General features: G+C 39.0%; 1 protein-coding gene across 1 annotated transcript in view; it reads left to right on the top strand.

Moving 5' to 3' along the window:
- Nucleotides 1–1,262: 1,262 nt before the first annotated feature.
- MICAL2 (microtubule associated monooxygenase, calponin and LIM domain containing 2) overlaps nucleotides 1,263–22,455 on the top strand; it is a gene marked incomplete at both ends in the record, with an annotated part of 95,550 nt that continues 74,357 nt past the window's right edge. Inside the window, 5 exons of the mRNA XM_079537885.1 lie at nucleotides 1,263–1,526; nucleotides 18,314–18,521; nucleotides 19,182–19,298; nucleotides 20,354–20,455; nucleotides 22,262–22,417. Coding sequence (XP_079394011.1) covers nucleotides 1,263–1,526; nucleotides 18,314–18,521; nucleotides 19,182–19,298; nucleotides 20,354–20,455; nucleotides 22,262–22,417 — 847 coding nt within the window. The remainder of the gene's footprint in view (nucleotides 1,527–18,313; nucleotides 18,522–19,181; nucleotides 19,299–20,353; nucleotides 20,456–22,261; nucleotides 22,418–22,455) is intronic.

Below are 22,455 nucleotides of genomic sequence, written 5' to 3'. Positions count from 1 at the left end.
CCAACAGATGATGTTCCAAGCAAAATAACTGATTATGTGAGAGGTTAGGCAAGCATCAATCTAGTTGTTGATTGCTTGGACTGGTAGATAATTCCTTAATAGCAAGAAAAAGAAGATAGGACTTGCATCTCTGGCCTTGAGTTCAGGTAGACCCTCTTCTGAGGGCAAGTTTAAACATAACCTATAATAATTTCTCTAATACGAAAGCCACTGGAGTATTTTCTTTGGATGACTTTGGCTGACTCTAAACGCTCTCCATTAGAGATAGAGAGCAAGGTTAAAAAAGGATAAGGGAGTGCCACAAGGAACGTATTTTGGTTCTTGCAAATTTGTATTTCTTTAGAATAGCTTTGCTCTTACAAATTGTGAGAGTGTTTGTCTGGAATATGAGGCACAGTTTGACAGTGATCATATTACTAGGGAAAGCCAGTGGAGTTTAGTGGGCCAAATGTATATATCATTAACTTCATATCATGAGCACATGACAAGATATGACTGCAATCACGTAACTTCAGCATTTACTATGTGGACATAACATTTCTTTCCATTTGCTAGAGTACCGAACTCTTTCTCATTTTGGCAAGAATTGTAAAAAGGGAGTTGTCTGAAGTTACTTCGTTCCATTTCTGGTGTAACTTGTGATAATGTTTCTGCTAAGTTTGTTGTGTACATTTGGTTGTGGCAGTTGATTGGGCCAATTCTAAATTTATTGGCTAAGCTGCACTCTTGCTCCTAGCTTGTGCAACAGGAGAAAATTCCCTAACATTGACTTTTGGCTGCAGGTTTTGAAGCATTCTTAAGACCAAAACATGTACTTGTTGTGACTTAAATTTTGATTAGGAAAAGCACCTCAGTATTCTTTTTCTTAATCTGTTATCTAGCATTCGTTACTGAATGCTAGTTGTTGGGCTGTGTGTGAAGCTGATTGATATTTGAAGCAGTGGTCTTGCACGTATATGAGTCTCACAAGTCATCATGAAATACATGTTGTGACAGCACAAGTAGGTTTCTTTGTAGCACCTTAAATGCCTCTCCTAAACTTCTGTGTTCAGCTGGTTGTCCAACAGACATTTGCTGTGGTTTTTATATTCATATTGAATATGCAGTTTATGGGTTTAGTTCTCCCAGGCAGAGCATGCTTTAACATAACTTGTGTTTGTCTTTTTTAGGAATAACATGCTTGGAATTACTTGCTAGTGTTGGTTACCTGCACCCTAGCACAAGAGCTCCAGCTTGATTCTTTTCAGTGCTTCTGTCAGAACATGGGGGAAAACGATGATGAAAAATACAATCAAGCTGGCCAGATATTTGAAAACTTTGTCCAAGCAACAACATGCAAAGGTACCATTCAGGCCTTTAATATTCTCACACGCCATCTTGAATTAGATCCTTTGGACTGTAAGAACTTTTACAGCAAACTGAAGTCAAGAGTAACCACGTGGAAGGCCAAAGCTTTGTGGAACAAGCTTGATAAAAGAGCAAGTCACAAAGAGTACAAACGTGGAAAATCTTGTATGAACACTAAGGTAAGTGGGAAAGTTCATTTTTGAATTTCACAACTTACAATCTCTTAAACTGAATTATCAGCAGAAGCAAGGTTTCTGCCATCCCATGCAACATGTGTATCCATGAACGTTCCCTTTCATATACTTGAAACTGTGTCTAGCGTTGCATGATTTAGACAAATTTTCAGATGTTTTTGTTCTGGAAACACAGCACATAAGAGCAGTTCTAAAAACACCCTCTTTTATAGTCTGTCTCAGGCGCAGCAGGAAAGTTTTCTGTTGATAGTAGTGTTGATCAGCCCTAGGATATAAGCTCATAAGGGAGATTTACTAATCTCAGGCTTTTAAGAACTACTTGCTTAATTAAACAGAGTTTTGCAACGTCAGTTATTACATACTCAGCAGGAGCCTCCTAAAGTGCTGCTTGGACTTAGGGATCGGTCTTTGTCATCTAGTATTGGTTCTATTTGCTAAACAAAAGTAAAAGAAAATAAAGCACTATTTAAGAAATCAAATATTTGCATTTGCTCTTTGTCTCTCCAAAGAGTATATAGGTAACTGCTACACAGCACTTATTAAAGAAAGTGGTCTACTTGATTGTGAAAAGGACAGGAAATTATCTTCAGCACATTGTTCAAATGCTGTGGTTTAATAGAACCACTGCTATAAGTAATGTTAAAACTGAAGGTTCATGCCATCTTATTCCATCCCTTCTGTGGCTGGTCATTTTTAATAGCTTTATGTCAGAGAAGTTCAGATATTTACTGCCTAACGATAGCTAAACTTTGCCAATGAAGGTCTGGTTTTAAGAAGCTGCTTGACTGTACTATTGTAAAACAGAAAGGAATAGCACTTTGGGGTGTACCTAGACACTGAACTGCGGAGGGCATTTTAGTTTGAACTATTGCTAAAGTATTTTATGGAAGTGCTAGACAGGCAGTGCTGATGGTCTCTCTTGTGCATCATAGAACTGAGTCTTCCAAAAGCATTAGGGAGAAGGATATCATATTGCCTTCAATACATTTAGAGGCCTCTTTTTATAAATTTCATTTCTAATAAGCTCCCAATTATTATTAACTTTTTGTAAGGTAATAAGTATCCTTAGGACCAATTTCTTTAGAAGAGGAATTATGTCATTATGGCTTTTTGCACTGCTTTCCTGACTGCCTCTGTTTTTCTTCTTTGCTTTTTCCCATCTTTTCCCTTTGTGGCCTCTGCTTCCTCCCTCTTTTTGATCCTTTGAAAAGGCTTTGAGTATGTCATTGTGCATCTGTGTGATAAAAACAGACAGGAAAGGGAAGGAATGACAGTGTGTGTGATGTTTAACAAGTTGTGGGAGATGTTCTACATACACCTCACTTGCACATACAGTCCCAAGTCCAAATTTCCATGGTTAGTTTGAGGAAGTATTTACAACACAAAACAGTTTCAAGACTCATGTGAAGTATGAAGTGAAGCCCTGCTCAGTCAAGTGTGACATTACAAAGCCAAGGCCTGCTTCTGCAAAGTCCTTCAGCCAAGTCATTAATTTCTATACATGGTGTAGAGTCGTGGAAATCAGTTAGAACATGAAAAGCTTAATACAGTCTGCATTTTAAGGTTGCCAAGCAAGTGGCTAATCAGCACTTCTTGCAGTGTTGGAAGTATGGTGTTCCTACTCTGAGGGTAAAGGTTTATTTGTAGTGGCATGGTGTAAATATTTGCAGTAATTGAAGGACATAAGCTGCACATATGATCAACTTGCAAATGAATGTAGAATGCCTGTGTATGAACAGGACACATACAAATATTCTGTGCAATACTTGGATGTTCATTATGAATCCAAACCATGCCTGGACCTGCATTTCAATGTGTCATCACTGATTTAATGAGAGAAACATGAATCTTCAGATTACTGCAAATGAGAGCAGTGACCACAGACTGTGAGCTCTTTGGGGATATCTAGCAAACATTCCTCAAATGTGAATCACAGTCTGCTACGAAAGCCTATCTATGCAATATGAATGAGAGGAGACACGTTGCAAGGAGGCAGCAAACTCCCTGATCGTTGCCGTGGTGTACTCTTGATAACTCCACTTACAGATAAACAATTATCAGAGATGCTGGTATACCTAGGCTGCAGTATACATACCAGGATTTTCCTTTTGTGCAGCAGGAGATTTCAAATTCTTGTTTTTCTTCCATGTTATACAGTTATCAGCAGGCAAGCAGGAGTTGTGCAGGTGAAACTAAAGCAGAGCCTAGTGCTTAACTGTGTGGAGTTGACTGGGGGCTGGGAGTGGATTGGTTGGAATCAAAATTCTAATTGTTAAAGCAGCATCACAAAATAAGCTCTTTGCTGTTACAGTTCTGTAAGCAGAGCCAAGCCAACAGTCATTGTTTAAAAATAAAAAATGACTTAAAGGTTGTGACCATGAGTTCTATAGCTGATTCAGCAGGTCGTAGTTCTGAGATATGGTTTTTCTGTTGGCTTCTAACAATCTTCCCAATCTTTGAAAGAGATAAAATATAATCAGGGTCTGAACTATTCCTCATGCTATGTATGTGTGTGTCTGTTGTGGGCTTGGGAGGATTAGGTTTTTAAATTAAAAAAATAAGAACCTGCTGCCCCACTCAGTAACTGGTCAGTTTGTGCACAGTGCTTAAGAGCTGAATACAGTCCTTGTTGTTTGTTGGGTTGCTTTTTTTTTTTTTTTTTTTTTTTTTTGCTTGTAAAATCTTCAGCCACACTTAAGTTACTTTCATTGGAGTAACAGTATACGCAAATTTCCTACATGCAGAATGTTCCATTCCAACTAAATAACAATAACTCATTGTCTTAACTGTTCTTGAAGAACGCTGCCAAATAAAGCTTTCAGAGTTTCTGCAACGATATGATTTTAAGCTGGATGAATAAAAGCAGTTAAACCATTTTCGAGATGTTCAAACTCACTGCTATTTCAGAGTAGTTATTTGTGGACTTTAATTTTCCCTTTCTTTGTAGGGAAAAAATAAATAAAAATAAAACACTGCAGAAAGGCATGCATAAAATTGTGGTAGAAACTTTTTTGACTCTATGAGTCAGTCTGTATGTATGCTAAATTTGTATCAAACATCTTCCTTCTATGACAAACTTATAAATTGGGAATTAAGCTGTTCTGAACTGCTGGTCCTGGAGCTGACACTTTCTGGCATTTAGCAAAACTCTAGAACAGATACGTCTAGAAAAAGAGCACAAATTAATTCTTGTGGTAACACTTGTCGCTCATTCTCATCTTGTCGGTCTGGAGGAATCTGCACAGAATCTGTAATGATAATTTCTTTGTGAAGTGAAACATAGCTGGACAATCAGAGAAGGTTAAAGGTTTAACATACAATGTTCGCCATGCTAGCAGCTTGAATATCTCTCTAAATTTTTGAACATGGGAAGCATAGTATGATAAGAAGCAAGAATTCATCCAGCTGTTTGCAGAGTATATTCAAGAGTGTTTTCTAGACGTACATGTGTGCTCTAATCTTTTATTCTTAATTTCTCTGTATGGATTAGGTTCTTCACTTCAAGATTTGCTGTCAGTTTGCCCATGTGAATGATACAGAAACAAATATGTGCATATAAAGCAGGCTCCCGCTGATGTTTGAGATGCATGCATATGTATCAGAGGGCAGGACCTGGTTCATGCTGAAATTCTGGCTCTCCCACGACTGCAGATCTGTGCTTGAGGAGAGCAGAAATCTCTTTGTGTGAAAACATCCCAGACTTGCTCTGAAGGGAGGTGTTGATTCTCTAAAGCATGCAGATGCTGTTTTTTCAAAACACATTGATACTCGAGGAGAACTAAGTAGACTTCTTTAAGGAGCTAATGTGTAATTATTAGTTGTTGTGGTAGACTCTAGCATTTGTCTCTGGGTGAATCCAGTTTTTGATTGTGGTGGTGTACATGGATAGAGTACTAGACAGTTGGATTTCTGGTTTTAAGGCCTAATTAGGCTGTACTGGCATAAAATGAGAAAATGAAACTGGGCTAGGAACTTTTAAATGTTGTGTGTATGTAAATGCATATGTATGGACATTTATAGGTATATGAGCATATACATGTATAGGTTTCACACAGATTCCTGCTAAGCAGATGGAACAATTTAGAACTCAGTCCCTGCTGTCTCCTCTAGCTTTCCTTGTTCCTGGATGTGGTCTTTCAAATCTTGTTTTATAATAGATGAACTTCCTTTCCAAAAACTCCTGTTGGGAACATTACAGCGAGAAAATGACTCAAAATCATTTATGGCTACATTTCCAGGGCTTGTGTAAAGCCATAGCGGCTCTTCTCAGTAGTGCTATGTGCTGTCAGTCCTATCCAGACTCAGTGGCATTGGCAGCTGAGCTGTACTGGGAGACTCTGTGGGCCCCTCTGTTGGGGTGCTAATTTGGAGAAGTGGTGTTAGGGAGGAGATTGTGTGGCTTAATGGGATGTGGGAGTGGAGTGGAGTTGAGGGCTGGGGTGTGAGTCATCCAAGGAGGAACTTGGGGTCTGAAATGGGGATGGAGGCTAGAGGCTTTGTGACTGACTCAGTGCTGGCTCTGAGATTTGTCTGCCTGTACTAACCATGCTGGTGCACCCACAAATGATAAAACAGGATTGCCAAACCCCATTCATTTCTTTTCATATTGTTCTCATTTCCAAAGACTGTCAAATGCATGCTTTGGGGATTAATAAAACCTACTTCATCTGCTGTTTTCCTTCCCGCAGTGTTGAGAAAGCAAAAGATATGCCTGAGGCGTGTGGCTGCTGCCACGTTATGTAGCCACAGGCTAACCAGCAGGATGTGGAGTGAATTCCAGGCCTCTCTCCTTGTTATTAGGTAGAAATTGTCTTCTTGTCAGTGCTCAGTTGTTTACAAACATCCCATTGTAGCCTTGCCCCTTGTAGCAAAAGAGTCAGGCTGGCTTGTGGATGTCTCTCCCCCGCTACACGTTTCTATGAAGTTCTAAAGAAATATTTGTCTCTTAGTTAATCAAATCATCCTGCTTGTAAAAACCTGCTGGTGATGGTGTGGCTAAATTTCCTTCCAAAGCAGTGACATTTGTTGATCCTTCAGAGGTAACACATTTTCAGCCAGATTTTTCCTGTGCTGTATATACCAATGAGTTTGTGCGTTGAAGCATTGTGATTGATTGCGTCCTAATGATGAATATTTTTCTCTGAAGGGCACAGTTGAACTGCAAGATGAAAGAAGGGAGTGTCAGTCATGCCCTAACTCAAAATATTCTTTTTAAAATGAAAGCTTTAACCCATTTGTTCTGTGAAGAACAGAGATCCAGATGGCTGGATGCCCTTTGCTGACATAGTGGTCTCTTCAGAATAATAATCAAAATGGGGAGATTTCCAAATGTTATAATCAGAGTTTGTAGTGAACACACCGAATTTAGATCTATTAGGTAGCATTGCTGACTTCCTTATTATAATAAAAATGCGTTCCTGTGAAGGTCATAAAATTAAAACTAGAACTTGAATACCATATTTATAGGAAGTTTAGTGAATGCAAGTTTGTGAATTACCATGAAATAACATTCAGCTGCAATCTTCTCACCCTCTGCCTCATCCTTAAATTCTTCTAGCAGTTATTATTTTGATTTTTGCCTTATAAAGCCTTTATCAGGGTATAAATGTGTAGTTCTTGGATAGCAGAATTCAGGACTAGTAAGCAGTCAGGGGTATTAAGTGCCATGCACTCTACTGAATTGAAGTGGCAATGAGGTCTTTGATATACTTGAAAAATAAGCTGATATTTTTATTTTTATTTTTTTGTATTTGTGCTTCTTTGCTATTAGCCTTTTAGGGAAGGGCACCTAAAGCATTTTGCTGAATCTCCACTGTAAATTTATGTTTAGAAATTGTAACAAGCAACTTCTACAGTGTTATTTCAAAGGAGATGATGATACAGGATTAATGTAAATGAGAGGCGAGGAAGATTGGTTTGAGATGCAGGGAAAAGAGGAAAATCACCTATGACCATGCAGTGAAACCACAGCTGCTGAATACTATCTGCTCATTCATTTTTTCTGTAAAGATTTTTTAAAGAGCGGATGGGGAGAAGCTCGGGTGATGACAGGACACACAGCAGACAGCGTTCTTTGAATACAAAACAAAGCATCAGACTCTTTGAGCAGTGCTTCAAACTGTTAGATTGGGCCAAATTGCGTCAGCAGAGGCAAATGTTTGGTATGTGATTGGGTAACGGAATCACTTTATTATCCTACTTCCACAAACACACAATTTTTCAGCTTTATCAGTCATGAAAAACAGTGAGCCCTGGCCAAAGTAACATAATCAGGCAGCCTAAATAAGATTTTTTTTTTTTTTTTCAGGCATTTGGGAATTCTAAGATATTTGGCTTGTAGGATAATAGTAACTTTACATCTGTACTTCAGCAGCGCTGTGCTGTTTCTCTCTCTCGCTTAATGACTTTGCAAGGAATCAACAGAAGGGAACTGTCCCACCCTGACCCCATTTCCTAGACACTCTGTCAGGATTCCCGCTGGGAGTGGTACCCAGTTACTTTCACACACAATATTAGTATTGTCACCACGAGTGGCTTAATTAAGTCTGGATGAAAGGAAAGGTTATGGCAAGATGTGTTCCCGCAGCTGTGACCCTGCAGTGCTTTTGAATTTGACAGTGTGAAACAGCTGGGCCGTGCGCCCGTCAGCCCAGCCAGGCTGTGTGTGTGTGGGGCAAGGGGTGCTGCTGCTGCGCCCTGTGAACTCAGGCCTTCCTCCTGGCTCCAGAGAGGCCCTGCAGTGCCAGATGTAGCTGTTAGGGGTTTGTTGTTAGCGACGGGTCCAGCTTTGCCCCGGTAATGTTTGTGTACTGATAAGTGAGGAAATGCATAACTTATGCTACCAAGAGGTGATTAAATGCTTGGCTGCTGAAAACCAGATTTCAGACAATAAAGCAATTTCCTGTCTCCTACAGTTCAGGTCCTTTTCGAGGTTCCCATGTCTGTGCTGAGAACCGGAGTTTTACACCGGTGCTGGCAATGGTTTGCTGCCAGACAGAGGAAATGCAGCAATGGCCATTTAATGAGTCCTGTTGAAGGCTGGTCCGAGTCTTACTTAATACAGATATGTATGTACTGGATGGAGTGGGTGCAGATGTAACCAAGCTGGACTGAGCAGTAGTTCTTTAAAGTTCTAATCTTGCCTTTCAAGACTTCAAAAAATAGAATAATTTTTTAAAAAACTGCTATAAAGTTCTGACCATCTAGAGAAAGAATGTAATGTCCCTAGCAAGCTGGGAATAAACTGCAGAGAATGATTTGCAGTTTACAGTAATAGACCACAGCTGAGCCCATGGGACAGTGCTGACAGGGAGAGCTGGTCATGGGAGACAGTGGTGCGCTGGAGCTGGGCTGGCTTCCTTCCCTGCTAGCTGATGCAGATCAAATGCTGCTGAAATACTTTGTCCAACATGGTGCTTATGGCGTGGGTAAGAGGCAGATAAACTAGAGTATGCCCAGAGCAGAGAAGTGGGAACAGTCGTTGCTCAGAGGACATGGCCTGCAGGAGAGGTTTCAGTTCCTTCACCTCTATGTGTCAGAGAAAGCCCAAGAGGAATGCTGCCTAATTATGTGGGCCACAGCACAAGTGTTACTGGCCTTACCTTCTTTCTGTAGAAGTCCCATTCTCACTTCTTGATCAAATTCTGGTCTATTTTTAAGAGCTTGCATTTTTCAGAGCCTTGGACACTTGGTGCTCCTATTTCAGTCCTGAAGAACAGCCTATGTTTCCCAAGATCACGCCCTGTTTCTGTGTGAGAAACTGACCAGAAGACACTGCCTGGCTTGTCTTTCATTGCTCGGGATTTGTTCGTTTGACAAAGATCTTAACTGAGAAGTAAACGTAGTTGTACCACACTAAGTACTTGTGTCATGTTTCTCACTTCCTCTGCACCTCCAGATGAGGTACAGGAGCAACTTTAAAAAGAGCAGTGGAAGAGCAGCTCCCTTTTGTGGACTTTTTTGTGTGCCCTTGCTGAATTTACAATGCAGATAAAGTATCAGCTCCAGGGGAAATAGTAACTGAGATGAGAGAACTCAGCAAGGGCTGGCAGTGAGCTTCCTGCCAAGGGTTCCACACCCAAATCGTCTACAAGAATTTATTCTGGTCAACAAATGCTTGGTGGAAGACAAAGGCATTTCCCTCAGATCTGTTTTTCTTTCATTTGCTTGTTTTCAGCTAAGAAGGAAGTAGCTGCAGATGGCATGAAGCCTTATCTGGCAGGTGAGGGCTGTTGTGCCCAGCAGGGCTGCTGCAGGCAGGCTGTGGTCCAGTAGTACTGGGAGTGGTGGAACGAGCACAACTGGTGTGGGTCGGGTCAGACGGGTGCTTGGGTCTTGAGCTTCACCCTGCACAGATTGAAAACAGTCATTAGTATGTGTCTATGTAAATAAACACCAACCTGCTCAGAATGTTGAGCCCCTTCTGTTGCACTGCTTGTTGATACAAAACAGACTTCTTACACCTTGTGAGGTGTGGTATGTGTCTTCAACTCTACACCTCTTTTCAAAGCATGTACTTTTTCCTTTCTTCACTTTTTTTCAGTTCTTTAATAATTTATATTTCAAGTCTCCTTCCTGAAGCAGGTCCTGTTTTCAGCCAAAAACGTTTTGGAAGTAAGGACTGGGGATTCCAAAATCTACTGTAGGGTGATATGCTACCACCAGATTTGTTCTGTGGAAGTGATGTTAGCTTTCCCTGCTAGCAGAAGCTGTCCTGAAAGCTGTTACAGTAAGGACACATTTTCTTATTCTAATTGTGAGACGTGTTCTAGTCTGTCTGTCTTGTTGACAGTCAGATGCAGTAGTGTTACGTGATGGTGATTGTGCAATTCCTAGTGCTTTCAGTTTGTAAGTAAAGCTGTAAATTAAAAAAAAAACAAAAACTGCCTATGGTAAATTGACATGTGCAAATGACTGGCTAAAACATTATTTGACTTTACTGGTTCTGAGGCCATGCGTGCTAGCACTGGAGAATGAAGGTCTTCAAAGACTGCACCGTGACCTGGAAGAAAATAGATCCCCGGAGCCCCAAATTGTTGACTTATTCACTTCTGTATTTTGTACTCAGCTGGAGCTGCTACATGCTTCTGTCCATTCTACTTAGGGAATATAGAAATGATTGGATTTGATTATCCAATCCTTTAAAAAGAAGTAAATAAATACAAATTTTGATTCTGCCTTAAACCTGATGGTTCATTTTTGAGCTCATTTACCCAGTGCTGGCTTGTAAGAGCTAAGCCTTGATTAGATTTTGGTTAACAACTAGCCTGGTATAAAAATGGGTTCTAAACATAATTCTGAAATATGCTGTGAAATAGCCTTGAAATAATTTCACTTGCCACTTTCTTTCTAAAGCCAGATTTGAAGTGGAATCTTAGCTGACTTTGTAGGTTGTTGTTCAGCTACAAATTTTCAGGTTTTGTGTGGCATTTCATATCTGTGGACATGCCAGGCTGTAACATCTTTGTTTCTGCATGTGTTTTTTTTTTTTTTTTCCTTTTTATCTTTTTAAATAGCATATTGCCAACTTCTTCCTGTAGCAAAGCTACGTGGTTGTTGACCAACTTGTCTGCATGCTTTGGATGCCTTCAGGCATGAGAAATCCCTTCCTCTGGGTCTGCAGACAAGTCCTCTGCTGGCTGGTCAGCATGGTTCATTAAGCCCCTGACTCTGAAACCATGTGTCAGATTCATTTTGTTCTTGCTGTCACAATCTCAGTAATGTCACTACTCACAAGGCTTGTGGGACTCAAGGCTTGGTCTCTGTTTATTCTTCACTGTGCTCAAGGGCAAGGTTGTTGGTGCCTCCACTTCTTATCTGTGTTGTCCAGTTATGTCTGGATTTTAATTTTATTTTTTCTGAAGTTTTTAAAGATAGCCTTAAAGTATTATCTCAGCATTACAGGCATAAACTTACAAAAGTGGCAGTGTGCATAAATGGTGTGAACCGTATTCATGTCCAAGATAAACCTTGCAGAAAGAACACTATCTATCTTGTTTTCATTTTGATAGTTGGAGCAAGTGGACAAAGAAAAAATGAAAGACAACATCGCTTTTTTCCTTGCTGTTTTTTTTCTCTGTTTTGATTAAAGTAAGAGACAGGTGAGAAAACAGCACATATTTGTTTGGTTCCAAAGGATGTTAGGGGTTTTTTTTTGTGTGTTTTATTTGAGGAGATCTTTGGATTAAAATGCTTGCTTGACTTCTGGTAGGTAATCTTTTTATTAAAAGCAGAATGAGGTTTCTTGTCAGATGATATGCAGGTTTTCTTCAAATAACTGTAAGTGTCCTGGAGAGGAGGTGAAAGTCTCTAGAGACACTTTTTTGTTCAGTGTCTACCAATTACATTTTTAAAATGTATTTCTTAGAAATTGTTATAAAATCTCTGAGGTGAAGTAAAGATATTTAAGTATGACCACGGCCTCACAGAGAGCTCGAGAACAATTCTGCAAAACAAAGTCCTGTCAGCCTTGATGCAGCAGTGAAGGAACTCCTGAAATTCCAGTAAACTGAATGCACGTAGACTCTCATTGATGTGTTGCTTAGCACACTATAAGTTTCAGATGTCTTTCATACCACTGTTTTAATTTCAAACTATGAAAAGATTTTTATGAACAAATCTAATATTAGTATGTATATCCTGGAGACAGAGAGGGTGGCTGGGCAAGCATGTCTGAATTCATCCAGGAAAAATGAAGACACGTGGTTTTTTTCCATGCAGAAGCTTATCTTCCAAAAATCCTAGTAAAGATGAGCCAAATGAATGCAGTAAATGTACTAATGTTTCACTTCTGGCATTTTGTCCATATAAAAAAAAAAAAAGAGTGCAATAAAGATAGATCCTCTGATCCCTGGATTGCATGGCGCCCAGCTGCAAGGGCGGCAACTGCAGGGCACAGTACTGGGGGAAAGAGCTCTGTCCAAAATCAGCCTGGATTAGGGAGCTTCAAATGCATACTGCTGTCTTTTTAAGGAGGAAAAAAAAAAAAAACAACCAAGAAAAGTGTCTCCATTTTTGCCAGTTACTGATACAAATGCTTTTGGCAGGAAGAGACCAAGCTGCATATTTGTGAGGCACTCAGTTGAGGGTATAGGGAATAAAATAAAATACTGGTGGGATCAAAAGCATTTCTGTGCTGGGCTGGGGTTTTGCTGCTGCAGTTGGTGGCAATTAGAGGTGCACTATCCTTGCTGTTCCAATTGCCTTTGAACAGTGGTATTTATGTGGTGTCCAAAAATGTCTGCTCAGCAATATCCATCTAGTCTTCATATTTCAAGGTAGTTTTTGGAACTGTCTGTAACACATTTAAATAAAGAGCTTTCATAACCCTGTGGAGAATTAGGACCTGTCATTAAAATACATTTAACTGAAGTATTGGTTTTGTCAAATAAAACAGTTTTTAAAAGCATATTTTCATGTATTATAGTATATTTTATGAGCTCCTTGTAATATTAGCAAGGTTAAAATTCATTATTGCGTAGTAAGTTTAATTAGCTCCTATATGGTTTTTCCTTACTTATTTTGATGAATGATTTTTTAAAAAATAATTGCATGTAGTATAGATCTGTAAATCACAGCAATTTCGGTTATAGTTTTTGTTATAAAATAATTCTTAGCTTGGCACTATCTATTTTATATTTATGTGTACTATTGACAAATGATCACTCTCCAGATCACTGCCATCTTTGTGGTTATCACTATTACTGACAGGGTCCCAGTCTGTTGCTTTATACTAAACCCAGCTCTATAGGTGGGGTAGTGTTTATCAAGTTGGGCAACAGGCAATGAGTACAAACACGTTGGGCACTGTAGGGCATGTGACTGCCAAGGGCCTGCTGTGCTTGCATAGCTCACATGGTTTGTACCTGAGCACCTTGCAGCGGCGCGTCCCTCATCTTTTGCTGGTGCCTATATTCAGGCTGGTGTGCAGAAAGGGAGATGCAAGTGTTTATACCAGAGTGGATTTGGTTTAGTGAAACAGTGAGCATCCAAATGGAGTTCTTGGATGTGAGGGCGTAACTGTATACTTAAATGCTTTGGTAGACAAGGGCTGCAGCAAGACGAGACTCAATGCATTAGGCAGACAAAACACACTGTGCCTATGCACCTTATACCTATTTGAACTTAGCCTGCTGATTGTTTTTAGTAAAGTTTTAGCTCTTAAAATTTTAATGTTGTCTGAAACAGCATATAAACTTTGAAGTGACTTGAATTATAATGTTTCAAACAACAACAAAAAAATTATATATTGGCTATTCAGTACATTCAGGGTACATTTACACGTCAGTATTCAGTGACTGTCACTGAATTTATGTGATAAAATCTGAGGCTACAAATGTGAGATGAACTTTTAAGTCAGTAAGTCAGGAATGTCTGACTGAGCAGCCCTGTTCCTGCCAAAAGCATTCTTCTATGTATTGAAGGGGATGAAATGAAAAGCGCTGCGGTGGAGAGAGCTTCCTGCTGCACTTCTGGTAGCTGTCTGCCTTAGATGCTTCTGCAGCTGCTTTCCTTTGGAGCCTTTCCAGAGAAAGTCATTGCTGATCCAGGAAATGTGTTGTTCCATTAAATTTCATGGCTATCTTATGTTGCATCACATTTAGCTCTATCATGAATAAACACTTGCTCGAATCCATGTAGGATGTAATCCTGTGGTGTCAGTAAAATTAATTCTTGATGCATCCCTGCCCCCTCCAGCATTGCATCCTGAAGTCTGAGGCACTGGAATGTCCTGGATGCGCTATCTGCAGAGCTGAATGCACCTGCAGCCCGGTGCAAATGATGGAGCAGATTTGCCATGGGACGACAGCATAGCTGTGCAGCCTGCAGGCCCTTTGGCTGTGGGGCTTCTGGCACTGCAGGGGATCCCGCGGCAGCCAGGAGCACCTGTAGCACCAGCCAGTGGCTTCCAGATATGTGGTGAAGGCCTCCTTTTGTGCCTGTTTCCTGTGGCAAGAGCCATCCCCGTGGGTCCCAAGTAGTGATTTGGGTGAACACCGTGTACCAGTTAGAGGAGGTTAGATCATCTAGGTTGGATATCTCTCACTAGTTTTCACTGGTATGCATGTAGATTTCCACTGAAGAGTGGGAGTGGTGCTTCTAGCTGGTGTGCCATGGAACACAAGATCTCTCTGTGTCAATCCAGTTGCGGTTAAGCTCCTGTCCAAAATTTATTTCCTCCATTCTTAGCAGCTGAAAAGGTAGAAATGAGGAAGTTCTGAATTCCTGCTGTGATTATAACTTTCTTCCTCGTATTAGGAACATACTTGGGAGAGGTGGTGTGTCATGAAACAGTTCTGTTTCCTGGGACTGATTGAATGGTTGAGTACCTCAGACAGGAGAGGCTGGAGTGGTTTAGAGTAACCTAAACTAAACGTAACTAAACGTTACAGTTACATTTTTCTTTTGTTTTGTTTTGATTCTGCCTTTACACTTATTGATTTTTTTTTTTTTTTTATATTGAAGTTAATGAGATTTTTGTGACTGGATAGGTTGTTCTGAAGCTTTTCTTGTTTTCTTTGCTTTTAACATAGTGCTAACATTCTTCCTTTCCTTCCTTTCTTTCAAAATCCGTTATTTCTTTAAGCTCACTTTACTGTGTGAAAACCAATGGAGCCATTCTGCAAATTCTCAGCTGTTAAGCTTCATGTGGTTTTTCCAGAACGGGCTATAGGTGAAGGGATTCACAGGCTGAGAATTTAATAGTGAGGAGTGGGAAGGGTTGTGAAAGGTTCCTGCTCTTTCTTCCTCTTTCCTTTTCCTCCACTTCCATTTCCAAAGTGATAAATCTGTGTATTATTTGCAGGAGATCGTACTGAAAAACTGTGTCAGGCACATAAGTCATCCCACTTTTGGAGGGGTAACTTGTGCTGTCTTTTTGGACATCACTACATGCCCTTTTGCGGTGTACAAGCATTTGTCAGAGGTTTTTCAGGTACTGTCACTCCTAAACATACTAACAGAGGGCAGGCACCATCTCCAATTGTCAGATTTACTTCCTTTGAGGAGAATCAAACTTGAGACTTAGCAAATACTGCATGTGCTTATATCATATGTGAAACTTTCTGATGGCTTCTTAATTGAACCTGGAAAACAATCTGTGGAGTTACTGCTGTAAGTAGAGTTTTGGTTCTGGTATGGGAAACAGAAACAGATCATTATATTTGAGAGATAAATACAGTGCTTTTTAACAGTGCCATAGAAACTCATTATGTACTCAGAGACTTGAATCAAGTTTTATAGGATAGACACATGCTCATTTGTAAAGTAAATTGCAACAAAGTAATTTCAAGAGCAGCCCCCAGTGAACCAGAAGTCTGTGGTAACAGCTGCTGAAAATAAGTTACTCAAGGCTCCCTCTAGGCTGGTTATAGGAAGGTTTCTCTGCTCTGTGATTTAATTTGCAAGTGGAGAGCTGAGAAGGAAGGACTGTGACAGGTGAGTGGTATGGTCCCTTTTCCTATGCAATAAAGGTAGGAGCACAAGTGCAGTAGGCATTACCTTTGCAAGAGTTTTATGCTGATCCCAGAAGTTTTAAGAAAGAAGATGAAGTGCCAAATGTAAGATCTACGTCAGCAGAAAGTATCCTTAATAAATCAAAGGAGAAATAGTTTTGAGACAGATATGTTTATTGAAGGTAACTATGGATGGATGGCAAATACACAACCATTTTTCAAAGGGTCTCCAGGCAATTAGTGAGATAATTCATCAGTGTTGATAGGAGGAAGGGAGAGGGTAAAATCCTGCTTAAGTTTTAACATACCAACTAACGATGTCTTCTGTTTGAGTTTTATTATTTGGCAGAATCCACTATGATTAAATCTCAAAAGACTGGTTTTTTTGTTTTTTTGTTTGTTTGTTTGTTTTTTGGGGGGGGGGGCTGTTTCTTTTGAAGTTGCATTTATTTATAATATATATATTCAGCTGACGTATATAATACAGTTTGTTAGCAAAAAAAAAAAAAAAAAAAAAAAAAAAAAAAGAAACAAAAAAAACCTAATGGTCTCCCCACTCTCCAAAGGGGAAAGAAAAAAAGCCCTTATCAAACCATGTATGGTCTTGTCTTGTGAAATGTTTGTAACTGCTTGCTAAGCAAGCACTGCTAGGAGTCTGTGTAGCTGTGAAGGCAGTCACTTGCTTGTCAGAACTCAGAGTACTTGTGTTAATCATAAGGATGAACAAAAAGCAGCTGACCTGGACTCTCTCAGCAATCCTCTTCTGAAGTTGGGGTATCTTCTGCACAATATTCTTCCCCTTTATATAACTGTACCTGTTGATGTTTTCTTACTACTTACCATGCAGTGAGGAATGTTCTTATATTATAAATCAGGTATGGGCATGGAAGTACAACAACCTGACTTAACTCACTTAATAACTAGTTAACAAAATACTTGCTTAAATCACTGCAAAAACACCTTATATTTCTGTGTGAATGTGAGTTCTTTACGTTATTGACTTTAAAAAAAAAAAAAAAAGAAAAGAAAAAAGACATTTTTATACTTATGTAATTTGCTTGGACAAAAGTCAATGCCAGATAATTTTTAAGATGTTAAAACCTGAGAACTAGTGAACAAACCAAAACAAATAAATGACCCCATTTTATGAAAGAGAACTGTAATGGGAACCAGACTCATATCCATTGAGCGTCCAGATACAGTCCGTGCTTGCTTTGAAACTGTAATCACTGTCTGGCTATGTATGTGGGACAAACAGGAACATGTCTGCATTGTGAGATAATGGTTTTGGATTTGCTCTGCAGCACAGCTCAGCCTTGGATCCAGAGCTCACCCCTCGGCTCGTGCCCACCTTGTCCCTCTGTATCCCAAGCCCATTGCTTGAACTGATGGTGTAGGTTTTGTGAGGTCTTCATGGTTTGGGGAGGTTTTTTTTGCTTCTTGCCCTTTAGTGAGGGAATGTGAATGTTGTTGAGCTTCCAAGACTGTTTCTAGGCAGCTTTTAGTAATCAAGCAGGAAAATGTAAACATCAGCTATATTTGGATTTTAATTAGTAGTTTTCTGGAAATGGTTTGCCTGTTAATCTGTGAAAACTCACAGCTGTCAGCTAAAATTTAGTGAGAATTCTCTTTAATAGTTGCATTTTTTTCTTCTAAGAATGCTCACATTCAGATTAAAGCCCCTAAGAAGTGATTGTCTTAATGGTAAGGATGTTGGCCACTCCATGAAATGGAATAAGGCTTGCCACGTTCCCTACCTCTGGTGAAGCAGGACAAGCCTACTGACTTCCCTTGACGTGCCCCTGCCTTACAGCAGCAGATGAGCCAGGCTCTTCTATTCAGGATATTTCCTCATTTGGAGGAGGGTAACAAATACAGTTATAATAACAAAGACTGCTAGTTTAACTAGCTCCAGCAAATGTGCGCCAATTCCCTCTTACTAAATAAATAAAGCCTACATCAAGACTGCTTATTTCTGTTCCATTTTATGTAGGTGTAATACTTTTTACTGCAAACAGTTCTGAAATGCTGAATGTAACTGAGATATTCAAGCAGATTCTAAGAGGTGTTTGGCTTTCCGTAGTTCCTTCTTTCTGTCAGATGTTCTTATGTCTGCATGAAGAAATTCATCCTCCTTTGTAAACTGTCTAAATGCCCCATGCAAACAAAATTTCTGTTCGTTGATTTATACAGTCAACTTGAAGACATTCTTGATAGCACGAATCTGACCAAATATGAAGTCATAACAATAGAATAAATTAGAGATTACTTAGAAATCAGTACCAAATCCTGCGTAAAACTTCCTCTTTTCTCTGGTAGTGTTTAATTATTGGAGGTGGCCCATGTGGCTTGCGGACTGCCATAGAACTTGCCTTCCTGGGAGCCAAAGTTGTCGTCGTGGAGAAGCGGGACACTTTTTCAAGAAACAATGTGTTGCATCTCTGGCCGTTTACAATCCATGACCTCCGGGGACTAGGAGCAAAGAAATTTTATGGGAAATTCTGTGCAGGATCCATTGATCACATCAGTAAGTACCTAAGGATATGGACTGTGTTCCGATAAAAGAGATGTGGAGATCAGATTAATGGAGACTTTCTCTGTATGACAGAGAGCTTATCTGTCATAAAAGTATATGCATGTTAAGGGGAGAGAATAAAAGATTTCATTGAAGCAAAATGGCAGCTGGACAAATGACAGTCTTATGGAGCAGTTTTTTTGGTCTGGACTTCTTAAACAATAGGTTTATATTACAGCTGTATGTAGAATCTTGATGTTCATTCTAGTATGCTAAAGGTAGATGCAGCTCTTAATGAGAAGATAGGTGTAAGTGTGGTATTTCACAGGGAAATATTTTCGTGCTGTAATTTTTTTTTTCTTCAGGTGGTTAGCAGATTGGGTATATAAGTACTCTAAATATTGTTAAAAAGGCAAGCTTTAATTTTTTTTATTTATTTATTTATTTATTTTTTAAGAAAATCACGGAAATCATTTTTATAACCTATGAGATTGGAAAATGAGAAATAAGAGAACAGTGTCCTGTGGTGGTTGCTACATTTGAATTTGCCACAGTATGGGAAATAATAGTGCTATATGTTTTTGTTAACAATGAATATCAGCTGGGTGGCATGCTGACAGAACCTGTACTTGCTTATGCATTGAATACATCTTTGCTTCTTGCTACTTACAGGTATTCGACAACTTCAGCTTATCCTCTTCAAAGTTGCACTTATGCTAGGAGTTGAAATCCACGTGAATCTAGAATTTGTGAAAGTCCTGGAACCCCCTGAAGATCAGGAAAATCAAAGTATGGTTTATCATAATGTGATTCTTTACAGAGTAACTTCATGTCAGGTCTTAAGAGAAATCTGTCAAGGTAGTTGAATTCTGCTTAAAGGAATCGGAATCTTTTGCCCTTCTTTTTTTAGCCAGGTTTGCTGTCTGCAACTATAGGCATAATAAGTATTGTTGTGACAGTGCTCTGATAATTCTTAAAATATGGTCCAGCTTTAAGAGTTGAGGTTTTGCACTGTGTCTTCTGGCATGCATTTGAGGCTTTGCAGGGAGTCTGCTGTGGCTTTCTGGTATCTTCTTGCAAAAACAATTTTTGATTGATAATACAAATATAGAGAATGGATGAAGCACTCTGGGCCTCATTTTGCTTTCACATTTGATACAACTCCCACTTGCTTAAGGTCTTATCAGTCATCTTATGCAAGATTTTTATGCAAGAAATAAAGAAAAAATCTCTCTATATATTAGTATTTAAGGAGTAGTAGCAATAGAATATTTTTGAATTTTACTTCATTAGAATACTGTGCTCTGTCCTCTGTAAATGTTCATGTGCCAATACTAGAACAAATAAATTGTTAAAAGTACTTGAAACCTATTATATATCTCTTAAATGTTGGCAATACTAACACTTTTAGTCAAACAGTTTTAACTTAATGCAAATATGAAATTCATCTTCATTACTATACTTCTGTTAAATTGCCATTTAGGAGACAGAATTAATATTGATGTGAGGAGGCTATCTTTCTTCTTTTAAAACCCATCTTTTCCTGTTAATATGTATATGTGCTCCCTTAGTAAAGTAGTTGTGAGACTATTTTTGTGAGCATGTTCTTGTGATATGGGCCTTAGAGGAGGTTTTGTGCTTCAGGAGATCCAAGTAAAGGCATCCTTTTTACGTTGACAGCTTATGAGCTTGACACATTGCTTAACACAGTTTTTTCCCTGCGTTGATCTGAGCCAGAATGCAAATCCATTTGAATGAGAAATAGACCACTTATCCTGATACTTTTTCTTCAGACTGAAAACCCTGCTGTATTTCTGAACAAATATTATTCTTTGTGGTTTTAGAGATAGGTTGGAGGGCTGAGTTTCTCCCGGTGGATCACCCTTTGTCAGAGTATGAATTTGATGTTATTGTTGGTGCAGATGGCCGCAGAAACACATTAGAAGGTAGGTGAACATCTGCTTTTAGCCATGTTGTTTTTTTCTGTTAGGATATATTGCAAGACCTGGAAGTCAGAGAACAAAAAGGAACGTGCTGCCTTTAAATCCACTGATGTCTGAGAAAACGAGTTGTTTTTTTTATGTGCTATGTTCTACTTTTGTTGTTAAGTTGTGGCTCAAAATAAAGATACTTAAATGTTGTGACTGATTCTCAGCACTGTCTGTATCTGCTTTGCCTCCAGAATATAGCGTGGTTCCATTGGGCTACCTTCAGTGTTAGGTAATCGCATGGTTATTTAACTTAGAGCACTGACAAGATGCATGTCAGGAATTGCATTGTCTTTGCTATTGTGCCGTAGGCTTGCCTATATGCTTGAGCTAATGACCAAAAGGTGACTGGCAGGTATTTAATGAAGGCATCAGAGGTGTAAGTCCTGTGTAAAGATGATTTAACTTCAGACACAGTTACTTTGGAAACAGTTTGAAAAGATAATAAATTATTGAAAGGGGGGGGGATGCGCTTAATGGTCTTGAGTCAGTGCTGAGAATGTAGACTGCCTGAGCTCTTTGTTAGTGAGACACTACTTAAGCTGCTGCTGTATCACACAGACAAGCTTGTTACCTAATTATATGCCTTCCTTGTAGCTTTAATTATGTCCATGTTAATTTAAGTTCAGTAAATACTCCATTTCCCCTTTTTTGTTAGCTCTGTAATAGATCTGGATTCTTTCCTTATGTCTGTCAAATGCAATATGCTAAGAATTAACTCCTTATGATATCTTTTATTAGAAAAATCTCCACGCTTTTCTGCTGTCTATCCCCTATGAAGGATTATTTAAGTAGTCAGGTGTTAGCAAAATAAAATTACTCTTATATCAGCTGCAGACTCAACTGAGAAGCTGGTAATTATCATTGTTACAGGATCTGAGGGAATATTTCATGCACTGAAGATTATTTACATACAGAAGCTGGTATTTCCATGTTAACTTATTCCAATGAAATTTTGAGAATGTATCAAGATGCACAGTGAGAAAAATCATAGCTGACTGATTTCTTAATAGAAGTGCATGTATTCTCTGTCAAGTCACGTGCAATTAGTGAAAAATACAGAATCTGTCCTACTTCACAATTTCCTTATGTATAAAGGGAATACACAAACGAAAACTGAATGCGTAATTGCAAGATGGGTGCTTAGCAGGTGTTTTTGTGAAACTAGGATGAAGTAAGAATGCAAGTAACTTTGCTTGTTGAACTGCTCATATTGGAAATAAGTTACTGAATATTTTTCAACCCCTAAAATCTTTGAAAAATTGCATTAGTTTTTAGTGTGTGCAGCTAAGCCCTGTTATAGAGGTTTCTGTTTTCTCAGATGCTGCTTTTGACTAATGATTTTTGCATGTTTTTTCAAAACTGATTACTGCCCATCTAACATAAATCACATTTGTTATTCAGCAGGTTAAAAATGTTTCCCTCAATTAAGTTTATCTGCACCGTTTCCAGTTTATCTTCATTCCCCACTTTTCTTTAACTTCTCATGTTCAACTTCTTCCCCTACCTCCACTTCAGACTTCAGTAGGTTGTTTTGTCTTAGTTTGTTTTTAAAATGAGACTTTATCTTGAATACAGTACAATTCCACTTTTGCAGCTGGGACTGGGGGGAAAAGACTTTGCATTCAAGGGAATTTAAGATGGAATGTGCTGATTGTGGTGTTTGATGAAATACTGGATTAGACCAAGTATTCTTCAGCTGATCCTCCTTCATATTCTTATGTCAAGTTTTCAGTGTTTTTATTTATTTTCTTTGCTTACTAGGTTTTAGGAGAAAGGAGTTCCGTGGAAAGCTAGCTATAGCTATCACTGCCAATTTTATAAACAGAAATACAACTGCAGAAGCCAAAGTAGAAGAAATTAGTGGTGTTGCTTTCATCTTCAATCAGAAGTTCTTCCAAGACCTTAAAGAGGAAACAGGTGGGGAATATTTCTATTAGCATCAATTTTGAATACAT

The sequence above is a fragment of the Tetrao urogallus genome, assembly GCF_951394365.1.
Source record: "Tetrao urogallus genome assembly, chromosome: 6".
Classification (NCBI taxonomy): Eukaryota; Metazoa; Chordata; class Aves; order Galliformes; family Phasianidae; genus Tetrao; species Tetrao urogallus.
This window is presented reverse-complemented; position numbering and strand designations above follow the sequence as displayed.